The sequence below is a fragment of the Plasmodium inui genome (assembly GCF_000524495.1).
Source record: "Plasmodium inui San Antonio 1 unplaced genomic scaffold supercont1.53, whole genome shotgun sequence".
In the NCBI taxonomy this organism is placed as follows: Eukaryota; Apicomplexa; class Aconoidasida; order Haemosporida; family Plasmodiidae; genus Plasmodium; species Plasmodium inui.
Genome location: NW_008481887.1, coordinates 43986 through 55940, shown reverse-complemented (window position 1 = coordinate 55940; position 11955 = coordinate 43986). Strand labels below are relative to the sequence as shown.

Sequence of the window (11955 nt, the reverse complement as noted above, 5' to 3'; positions counted from 1 at the left end):
CTTGTGAAGAGTACTTGAGTATATGCGGTATTCATATTCGAAGATTGTTAACATGCCTGGTCCATTCCTATTCGAAGAGTGACAAACTTACCACTGTATTGTGAAGTAATGTATGTTAAAGTCGATAAGATATATGGCATCATGTTTTATCCTATGCAGAGACTTACATCATGGACGGTATAACGCTTTCCGTAATAGTCCTATATGAGAGATACTATGGTGTGAACAGGAGGGTCCTCTTCAATGTTGCGTCATTCGAACAATAGTACGGTTATTTACCGAATGTCTTCACTAGATGAGCATGCCTGTCTCTGAATCGCCTTTAGCTAAGGGGGGTTTATTTAAGTTTAATGAGCCAATTATATGAAGTACGGGATTGTACAACCTTTAATAAATGTTACGGAGACCATTGTCTCGATAGTACTATGGTGCCAAGAGTATTCTGATATGAACCGTACGTGTTTGTGTGAGATATTGATATTTCACAAGTGTCATCTAGAAAGCACTATTTCGTCTAGTGTCCGGATATGGAAGCAAAGCAATTGCGTGCACAATACGGATGTGTATGGATTTCCAATGGCGAAGATTGTCGAAGTCTCGTCTTGTATTCTTATATGAATGTACTAATACTTGAGCTGTGGTAATATCTGTTGTGCATTGATGTTTCAGTAAAATACCTCGGTTAGAAGTATGCATAATCTTCAACCGTATTTTGTGAGTATACTCATATGTGCGTAATAGCGTCATTTAGGGAACACAATGGTGCACAGATTATAGATGTGCCTGAAGCACGATTATGTGAAGAGTCTAAACATCGAGGCCCAGCATTCCCAACTTTATTATACAAAGAACACTACTGTTACGGACTGTTAGCAGTCCCTGAAGTATTATTATATTAAGAGTGGTGCATTACGTAATGCTTCATGATTTTAGCAACACCCCTATACGATGTGTAGGGATATCCTTAGATTACGCTTGTGTGAGAATAACTTTTTAACTTCAAGTGTCGATATTCCCAGAGTACTATCATATGAATAGTCTGCTTGTTTGCAAAGTATTGATATGGAAGAAATAACATCGTGGGGATGAGTATACCTGTGCCCGGAGGACTATGATTTAAATAGTACTCCCATGCACGAGCTAATATTATTTCTGCACTTTATGTGTCTTTCAAGAATACTATTATATGAATGAAATCATTGGATGAAGCTTGCAGATATACGTGTTGTAGTATTATATAAGGAGAAGAAGTTTGTAAGCCGCTGGAATATATCGCAAGTGTTAGTGGTTGTGAAGTATAGAGCTATACCAGCGATATCATTTTATGGGGGTTGAGGAATAATACAAGTAATGTAGGAGCAACTAAATGATTTGAACCCTCCAAACCGGCTGGAACAAATTTATTTGAGGAGCACGAATATACCAGCGTTCATTCAATATCGAAAGCGTCAGTAAATGGAGAGTGCCATTGTGTGAAGTTCAGCAGCATCTTGAATACAGTACCATATAAGAGGTAGGGATGTCCTGGGGGACTGTTATCTGAACAGTACCCTTTTGCCTGGAGTCCCCTCATTTGAAGAACCAATCGGTGTAAGGGGTAAGAATATCGTGCGGTTTCACGGTATATGGAACATACCGACGTGTTCGTAGTAGTTACATGTGGAGAGTACTTACACCGTCCTTGTATTAGTATTTGAAGAGAACAAGTGGACTTGGGGTACCATTATTTGTACAATACTGGTGTTGATTTCCATTCCTAGTAATGTGCGTGGATATAAGTGTACTACTATTATGTGACGAGTATAGTGGTGCATGTACTATTGTATGTGAAGGATTCATGGTTTATTCTTTCATTACATGGACGGCCCTATTCTGTGAAGTCCATGGATATTCCAGTATAACTATTGTTTAGGGAGTACCATTGTCTCTACTTTCTCAATGGTGAGGAATCCGGAAGTCCCCATAGTACTGTTCTGTAAAGGTAGAAGTAGTGGATCTATATGGATCACCTTGAGTGCTATTATACAGACGGAACCATGATATATGGAGTTTTCTGCCTTTATGAGTAAGATTACCCTTGGACTACAATTCTTTGATAAAGTACGATAATACACAAAGTACCGTCCTGTTTACAGTACTGTTTTGTGGATAATACTTCCATTTGAACATGATATTCGCTGAAGGAGTATTCATGACTTGGAGTACTGTTATGGGGACACTATAGATGTATGTATAGTACTCATATCTAAAGATGACTGATATGGCTGGTACGATGCCATTCGATGAGTGGTAAAGTTAATCCCATAGTATTAAGTAATGTAAGGGGAAGTGTAGAATTTATGACTTAGCTTTGTGCCGTATGAGGAGGGCCAACCGTTACGCAACGTGTGGAAGTTGCCATAGTACCTCCGTATGGGAGGTACACTTTTGTGGGACTCATGGATGTGTGAATTGCACGATTACTTGAAGAGCACTGATGTTATGTACAGAATAGTTTGTCCTGATGAGTACAACTGTCCTTGGAATACCATTATTTGAAGGGTTGTCATGTTGGTTTAATGACTGGATGATCTAACTTGGGCGATTCTGCAGATCCGACAGTTGGCCTCCAAACATTTTGTCTAAACAGTAGAGCTATGCCAGGGCTACAATAATGTTAACCGTATTATAGTGTCAAGAATACTGATTTTCGAGGGGTGTCATTATTCGTAGGGTAATATTCTATGAAGTGGATGCATATTCTACAAGGGTAGATGACAAGGAAGTATTGATGTGTTCCCATTTCCCATGATGACGAATGCGGAAATTCTCGTAGTACTGTTATATCAATGTATTAATGGTTGATCTCTACTGATATCTCCAAAGTACTGTCCATTTAGGGGCATAATTCTATAAAACATACCGATGATCTGCGGCGCAGTCTTGTGATTGTACTCATATCTCCCTAGTGTGATGTCCTGGAGTGCACAATTGTGGTGGGATTCTGGATACCCCCCATGCACAATTATTAAAAGAGGTGGAACCTCATGGCCTATTGTTTAGGCTTCTATTATAGGGAAAGCACCCTATTCCGGAATTAATAGCACTCCCTGGAGTGTTATTATGTTAACAGAGGTATAATGTGTGAACCCCTATTATTAGGAGGGTACCTTTGCAGGAAGTGTACACATGTGCGTGAAGGAGTATTGTCTAAGAATTACTTATTCGCTCCCACTGGTAACATTCCCAGAGTACTATTATGTGAATAGTGGGGATGTTTGTGGAGTATCAATATATTAAGCATAACATTGTAGAATGAGTACTACTGTACAAGGAGTACTATCATTTAAAGTGTATGGACATGCATGCCGTATCATTAACTTTATCCGTCGTCCCTGGCAAGGATGGTAATGTATAAAGGAATCCATTGTAAGAAGTAGACGAATATACTGGGTGTATTATTATAGGGAAGGTATGATGATATAAACAGTACACATGTGTCTAAAGTGTCGATGCTGATAAAGAATACAGCTGTATCAGGAATATTATTGTATAGGTTTACCGGTTATGCTGTTATTGTAAGGAAGGGAAAATATTTTATAACTAACACAGAGGTTGTAGCACATTCATTTGAAAGAAATTATTGTTCCTGCACTCATATGATATGTAAGGAGAAGGGAAAATGAGAAGTGGCATTCTGTGGAGTGCAATGATATTCAAAATACAGTATTGTATGAGGGATACGGATATTCTCAAAAACCGTCCTTTGAAAGATAAGGATTTTCCTACAATATTCCCATCGAAAATGCAAAAGTGTGTGAATTGCGGACTATGTCTTCCAAATTTCGGTTCCTATTCTTTGGGCGACACCAGTCATTGATGAGTATAGATCTCTATGAAATAGTATTATGTGAACAATTGGGGGCTAAATTCTAACCAAAAGAGCAAGCCATTAATCACGAGCAGGTGCAAGCGCTATAGCTGTGTCGAATGTATTATTACCGGAGTAATACAATAGAAGCAGAAATACTTGCATATGGACAATGCAAGGATTCTAGCGGAAATGCTGTTTGTAATGTACAGTGTCGCAGGAATGCTTTTATGTGAAGGCCTCATAACATAGCGTTTTAGATACGACTAATTGGAGAACGTGACTAATTGAGGAATAATGATTTATGCGTAGTATTATTTAAAAAATATCGCTCCCCCCAGGACTACGGGCCTGTGGAATGTACGCTTAGCATAAAGTCCTATTATATGAACCATAAGTCTATACCTCCAGTATTATTTTGTGTACTGTATACATGTCTCCTGAATATTATTCTGCACGAGGTTCATATTTTACAGTTTTTTTATTTGGAGACTATTAGAGCCTGAAGATAACACATCTCCATGGGGAACCATGATATCAGGAACAAAATCGTGCGGGTTCTATGACTAGAATACGTTTATATGGAGAAGTTAGGACAACAGGTGCTATTATTTGAAGAATAGAATGAGGCGAAGGATATACACTTCCTTGGAAGACTAATGTATAAGGAGTATATTTTTCGCGACCATTATTAAGTATGTGAGAAGGAGACATTTCTCTAGAGTATCACTGCATAAACAGTAGGACAATCCCGAGAGTTCCTATTGTTGAGTCCTTAAGATTTAAAGCAGGGGGCACCATAATTTAAAAAGAGATATTTAGTAAGAGATAATAGAGTGGATTCAGCGGAATTCTTGGAGGGGTTCAAATCACTAAGCGTTACAAATATATACAAGATACATGATCACTGCGGTATATTTGACTTAACTGTAGGAATCGGCCTTACAACAACTGTTTAGTGGATAAGCTTCTGTCAAGTGTAATATTCTATGTAGGACAGTGTTGTGTGAGGAGGAAAATTGTTTAAGATAATACAAAGGTTTGGAGAGTCGAATTCCTTGAGAAGGACGGCCCTTGTAAAGATCATACCATTTCACCAATACACTGGCTTGTGAAATAATTCCATTCCATGAATACGCATATACCAATCCTAAAGCTATTCATGCTGTATAGGAAACTGAGGGATACTATCACTAAAAGGGGTTTCAACATACCGAGGGTGCTTATATATAGGAAGAACTTTTTATAGGCAAAGTAACATTGTAAGCACAGTAATACGTCGTGAACTGTGATTATTCCCTCTCAATATTATTGTAATATAGATTCAATAATTATCCGGGTACTATTAAGAAGAAATGATTACGGAACATTTGCACATCCGCCTTAATCTGTAATATTTTTCTCCTAAGAAAACTCGAGATCGATGGGGTACTATTAAAATATAACAATTATGTAAAATAAAAGATTAAATTTCTTATACTCTAAAAAGGAATAGGAGATTATAAAAGGAATAGTACTATATAGAACGGGCTGTTTCTCGTGGAGAGTTAGGAATAATAATAACATAGAAGGCGCCAAGGGGATAAAATAAGCATAAGAATACACATAAGATATTAAAGAATCATTAAGCTAAAGAGGGGGGGAGCAACCATATACGAGCCGATGACTATAATAGAATGTATATACGAATACAACTGACATATTTGAGGAAATTATCTACTTCAGGAAACGAAAAGAGATATATGTAAGAGCATATAAATACACCAAAAACCAGTGGAGATATCAACATGACGATCAAAGTGGAAAGGTCTAAAGGGAAAAGTACATAGATAATACATACAGAAAAGACAACACAAGAAGAGAGGATACAGGGAAAGATGCTCAGGGGATGAAGATTAAACACTGCACCCAGAGCATAGAACCCAGAAACGCAGTAAGGGTGGTACCTAAGGAATAATGTGAGCAGTACATATTTTCCTGTGACAGAATGCATATATGAAATCAAGGGTTTCTTCTTTTCTAACATATAACCAAAGGAGTAAGTACAGATAATATCTTGAATCTGTGCTGAGTCCATGGACTATAATAAATCGTACAATAACTTCATTTTTGTCTGTATCTAAAACTATAGATGATGCTATAACAGGCGTCTCCTTATACACCACAGGAGGATGTAGAATGTTAAATGGGATTCCTAACCCCATTTATGCATAGGAGTGTATGGGCCTATAAAGTGACTACATCCCCCTATTGACATAAGGACATATCCTATGAAGGAGTCTTACGAGCTCATACAGTTATGAGATTCTTCTGAAAAATGAGAAGTGAATAAATACATGATCATTTTGGCAGTGATATGGTTTTTATATGAGGTTTAAGTGTAATGCTATATGGGCAGATAGACAATAATAGAAAAATCCCCTCCCTTAATAATGAGCAGAATAGTTTTATGAACCTATTGTGTGTTATTCCACGTGATTAATTAACCCGAATCTTCGAAAGTATTGGTGAGTTGTTGTGGGGATCATCTGAATATACAGGCAACTCTTCATGTTTCGATACATTATCGTAATATATATTTACCCGCCAGGAGGCGGAAGAATAACTTTTTAAATACCTGGATACAGAATGTTGTCGCTTATATGATATTTTCTTTGCTATATAGCATATCATGAGGGATGATATAAAAACAGCTGTCGTGACCTGCTAAGGAGTAGATAAACAAGAGGATAGAACATAGCGTGGAAAAATCATATAATGGTTAGGAATTTACTAATAGGACATAGTCTATATTATAAGAGAAATAGAGGGACAACCCAAGGAAGCAAAGGAGAAGAAGGAGGGGAACAAAAAGTATGGAATTTGCGCCATAATAAAATAGATTAAGCAATAAGCGCCCATAAATAGGAGGAACTAGTGTAAACCAGGAAACAGAGTGAGAACACAGGCAAACACAGCAAGGAGGAGGTACCGAGAAGAGCCGAAGGGGAAGACTATAGACACTGGAGCAGGTTTAATAAGCAATATGAAGGAATGAGACGTATGAAAATGAACATCATAAATGGATATTTAAAATAATCAGTATACAGTAATAACTAAAGAAGGAAGGAACACGGGACAAAGCAACAGGAAGAAACAAGAAGGAAAAAGAATGAGAGGAAGGGCAGAAGAAGAATATCCGAATTTTACCCCAAGTGTCCCTCTACAAGCATAGACCATATGACGAATATACAGTTATATATTTTCACATGACGAAGGGCTAGAAATCAAGGAACAATAAACTGCTAGGAAAACACCAACAAGCAGATGGGCAAAAGAGAATTAATCCTACAGATTTAGCCGTGGGGAAACATGCAGTTCTCCATGCATGGAAGGATCCAAACAGGGGGGAATACAATACGATAATTAAGATTATATCTTATTAACAAGCTAAAAACAAGACAAAGGGAAGAAACCAATACGGGTAAGGATGAACTAAGACTAATACTAGAATATATACAAAGAAGAAGTAAATAAAAAAAAAACAAAGGGGGTGTGGAATGAATAAGGATAGGTATATATAACAGACCAAGTTACCCGGAATTCCATAGGAAATATATGAGATACTTATAAAATATAAAGTTAGTAAACAAGGGTAAATGCCAATAAGGAACCAAACCTTGATACGAAAAGCACAAAGGACAGCCACACTTCCCATTATGGAATGATATCGAAGTATCTATATATAGGAGAGAGATAGTAAATGGAGCCCATAAAATAATTCATGAGGCTAAAAGGACACAAGCCTCCTATATAATATAAAAAGCGAAAAAGCTTCAACCCCAACCCACCTACCAGAATAAGGACGAAAAAGCAGCAGCTCATAAGAAATAGAAACAGTTAGATAGGAATAGCTGGGCGAGGACAATAAGCGAGGAATTAATAGGAGTAGTTGAAGAAATGATAAATAATGAAGGTATTAGTGACACGAGCACATTCAATAGGAAACTGAAAAAGAGAACCCAAAGGTCGCAAGAAGGAAGAACCCCACACATACCATAACCGGGACAAATTCCTAACCATGGGACGACCAACTCCTAGGAGCTAGTGGATTAGCATTAACCAAAGGGCATATACAGAGAATACCTCCAGTAGAATTCACCGTACAAGGCAGAGTGATTGAGGAAACCACACAAGGACACCCTCGACGAGCCTGAAATAAAAAAGAAGAGGAGCACTAGACAGAACAGAGAACAAAGACAAGAGAAAGAGTAGAAGCCGGAAATTATTAAAGAAAAAGAAGCTATAACCCCCGATCATAAAGCCTAAGAGGGATTTGGAAGGTTAATGACTAGAGCGAAAAAAACAACCCCCCCCCCCAAGAGCAAATTCAAAAGGCAAAAAGAAGCATAAGAAATACGAAGCAAAACTAAGAAAAGACGGAACTAAAGGGGGTAAACTAGAGGACCCCAAAACTTCCGCGCCGGGAGAATTAACAACAATACCTTGTTCCAGCGGATCCGGGGAGAAATTCACCTAAACCGACAGCACAAACTCTGCCACACACTCTGCCACACACTCTTCAGGAGGATACCCAACCCGTGAGAGGACGCAGCCCACCCTGAAAAGTATGCAGCAGGTAAAGAAGACAGATCCCATGGAAGAAGTAACAGTCCTTTGCATTCTAAGTGGAATAATAAGATCACCCAGGAGGAACCAGGGCTCTATACTCCTGAACTCCATCAACTCAAACAACCTCAAGGGCAGGACAGGAACCCCCTCGTAGGATACCCAAAGAGCACGCCGGAACCTCCCAAGAGGAGCAATAGCTCCATGAGATACCAAATCCCAACGAAACCAGAGTCAGGAAATGCAGGCAAGGTCACAACTAGAACACTCTGAACCGAAGAAAAAATCGAAGAACAAGGGAAACCCCAAATACTGTACAAATTGAGGGCTTGGAGAGGGGGCAAAAATCCAAAACAGGAGACAACAGATTATACCAACAACTTAAGATAAGGAAGGAGTATATCATTTCTCCCGCCAGAAGGACTCTATAGGCGAAGAATCGTCATAACAGCAGGCACCCCCAACCCCCGCCGCCCCTATAAGAGAGAGCCACAAGAATAATCTTGAAGAGCAGTACCCACCAGCGAGGTTGGAACTTGATTATATTTCCAGGGGAACTCCCAAAGCCCCCCAAACAAGACAAGGACTGGGGGATGACAACCAAAACCCGAAGGCTCAGATTTTCCGGCTTAGACAAGTGGAAGAAGGACGTCCTCAATAAGAGGACCGAGAAGTCGATAAGACTGAGGAAGATAGATCCCAATACTTAGATACCTCACCCGATAAAACAACCGATCAAAGATGCAAAGCCCAGGCCACGAACCGCAGCGGGGAGGGCAGAAAAAAAGGAGCCCGTATAACCGAAAGGAAAAAGAAGGCAGAACCTTTCTGAAGCCTAATGAGAAGAGGAAAGAAACAGGAATCCAAGAAACAATTGAAGATTAATGAGGCCACCAACAAGGATGGAAGAGACTACCTAAGGTAAAGTTACCTTAAGAATACACCAGTACTCTGGATGCAAAAAATAAAATGTATTAACCACATCACTGGCATATTTAGGAGAGGGGTCCAAGGGGATGATAAGAAGAGGACTCCAAGTTAGCCACACCCCCAACAAACTCAAGGAGGAAAAATATCCAAAGACACCTATTAGAGAGATGGAAGTATCAGGAGAGTATATAAGAACCCCCTCAATAGCAGCAACCTCAGGCGATAATGACACAATTCCAAAACATCCGGAGGGCAAAATCATCCAATACCCATTCGCAAAAATTCCCGACCAATATCCAAAAACAAACAGCGGATCTAATGACATAAACCCGAAGTACAACATAAATAAGAATTTAAACGAAGGATTACACAAAAAAATATAAAACTTTATATCTGTCTAATTTCTTATGCACCCAATCGTAGTCAGTATTACGAAGTCAGGATCCCTAAGGGACTCCGCAATATAAATTAGGATCAGTTCCCCAGCCTCAGTAAATGATTAGGACAAAACTCACTGGACAAACTAAAAGCAGAAATCGCAATAAACGAAGAAACTGCAGCAAATAACCTAGGAAGCAGTAATAATATACAGGGAGCTCCAATACTGCCAAGTTCAACACCAGGAGACTACAGGGACGGAAGAGAAAAATATCCAGACGCGAATAACTGCGGGCTCACTTCCCTCTATAAGGAACGAATAGACCCGAAAGAACAGATTTAATAGGTCCCATGGTTAAAAGCAGTAGTCGACCAGAAAACTACCAAAAAAATAAAAGATAAAAAGATAAAAAACCAGGATCCAAAGCATTAGTCAACAGGAACATCAGATAAAACAGAAAGGAGCTCAAGGAATCCATCCCTCCAATATCCGTATGGTCTCCCCAGAAAAAATCCTTTCCCCGGGCAAAGGATGGCCCCAAAAAAGTACAGAACGGGGAAAAAATAAACAAATCTCCTCTCACAACAGAAATAACATTTAAAAAGGAAAACAAATTCTGCGTCTATTATTACAAATTAAAGAAAGATCACCTCTTAAAGACACTTCGTCATCCTAATCTAAGAAGTAATCCAATAAGCCTCAGGACACGAAGTGTGCAATAGATGAATTAGTTCCAGATAATGAATAGATACAACAAATATCAGGGGGCAAAAGGGGGGGCTAATATAAGAAGAAACCAGGACAGGGAAGTTACCTCAACCCCTCTAGACAGGAGGGGGACCTTTCAAAGCTAAGAAAAACTTCCCAACTAGAGCAATACATCTCTAATAACGAAAAGGAACAAAGCAGAAAAATCATCTTAGCAAACACCAAACAACCATTAGTTAAAAGGCAGAATCCGTCAAAGAGAGGAAGTACGGGAACAACTAGGCAAAGGCAAGATTGGAATCAAGGAGCATTTCAAAAGTCCTACCGCAAGCCATATGCGTAAATTGCAAGAGAAGAAGAACAAAGAAAAAATCAACGGCACCAACAAGTACCCCTAGGAAGCAGTAGACCAAGTTGACATAGCCTTCAAAAAAGGCGGAATCTGGAGCCTTGTGCTTAGAGGAGGGAAATGAGGAGTACACCCACCCTCCACTAACCGCAGAACACAGGATCGATCACCTTTAAAACACAAGGTAACAGTTGGAAATCAGAAGTCTCAGGTGCCGAGAACAGGGAGGAATTGCAATAGAGGAGGAGCCAAGACAGTAAGATGGACTAGGAACCCACCAAGCAAAAAAGAGGAGGAAAACCCAAATACTAAATGAAGAGAACCGAAAACACCCGAACTGGCGGGAAAAGGACTTGCCCCAAGAATAAGGGAAACAAAGTCCTTAATAGAATCTACTGGAGAGAGAGAAACCTCAATAACTCCTAAATGAACTAACGAGGAAAAATAATGAGGACAGTAAGCCCAAAATCCCCTAGAACAAGTTAGAGACAGGTTGCAGGAGGGCACCGTAAGAAATCCGAGAAAAGAAGAAGCATCTGGCAGTAGTCGTTTCATGGTGATCAGTTCAGGCAGGCGCAAACTTCGGGGTCCGAAAGAAAGGAACAGAAAAAGAAGGATATCCGCAGCCAGGAAAAATTGGTTATATGAGACTCTAAAAGAAAGAGAAAAACCTCCAATAATAAGGGAGCCGCCGAGGAAATCAAGTTCCTAGGGAAAAAAATAACACCAGTGTAACAGAACCACGCCCAGGGGTGAGAAGCAAGGACGAAATTCCTGCAACAGTAGACGTGTCCGTCCCTAGAGGAAGAAGATATCTGAAACTTCTTAAAGGTAAGGAAACCTAAGACGAGTCCTAAAGCGGAGTCTTAATAAAGCCAAGGGATAAACCGTTTCCCAGTCGAAGGGGGGGAAAAAGACAAGGCCTCCCCAAATGAACAACACCAAGCGGCACCCGTGGAAGACAAAAGGCCAAGCAGGCAGGTGACCGATAAGAGTGAAAGACGCTCCCCAAGAAGTGGAAGGGGGAGTGTATTCGTGAAGAGGACAGCGAGGGAGAGTGATTGATTCCCAAACCTCACTCCCCATCAGACAAAAAGGGTTTTATGCAGAAAGAGGCTGAGAAGTAAAGTA

At 39.6% G+C, this 11955-nt stretch overlaps 2 protein-coding genes across 2 annotated transcripts; both read left to right on the top strand.

The window, feature by feature from the left end:
* Window positions 1-8435: 8435 nt before the first annotated feature.
* On the top strand, window positions 8436-9168 carry C922_05299 (hypothetical protein; the record flags this gene model as incomplete). The annotated part of the gene is made up of 2 exons (XM_008820870.1): window positions 8436-8710; window positions 8944-9168. Coding segments are annotated over 2 exons (500 nt in total), but the record flags the coding sequence as incomplete, so codon positions are not given.
* Window positions 9169-9296: 128 nt separating this feature from the next.
* On the top strand, window positions 9297-9771 carry C922_05298 (hypothetical protein; the record flags this gene model as incomplete). The annotated part of the gene is made up of 2 exons (XM_008820869.1): window positions 9297-9379; window positions 9552-9771. 2 exons carry the CDS (start codon window positions 9297-9299, stop codon window positions 9769-9771), a joined length of 303 nt encoding a protein of 100 aa, XP_008819091.1.
* Between the last annotated feature and the right edge of the window lie 2184 nt (window positions 9772-11955).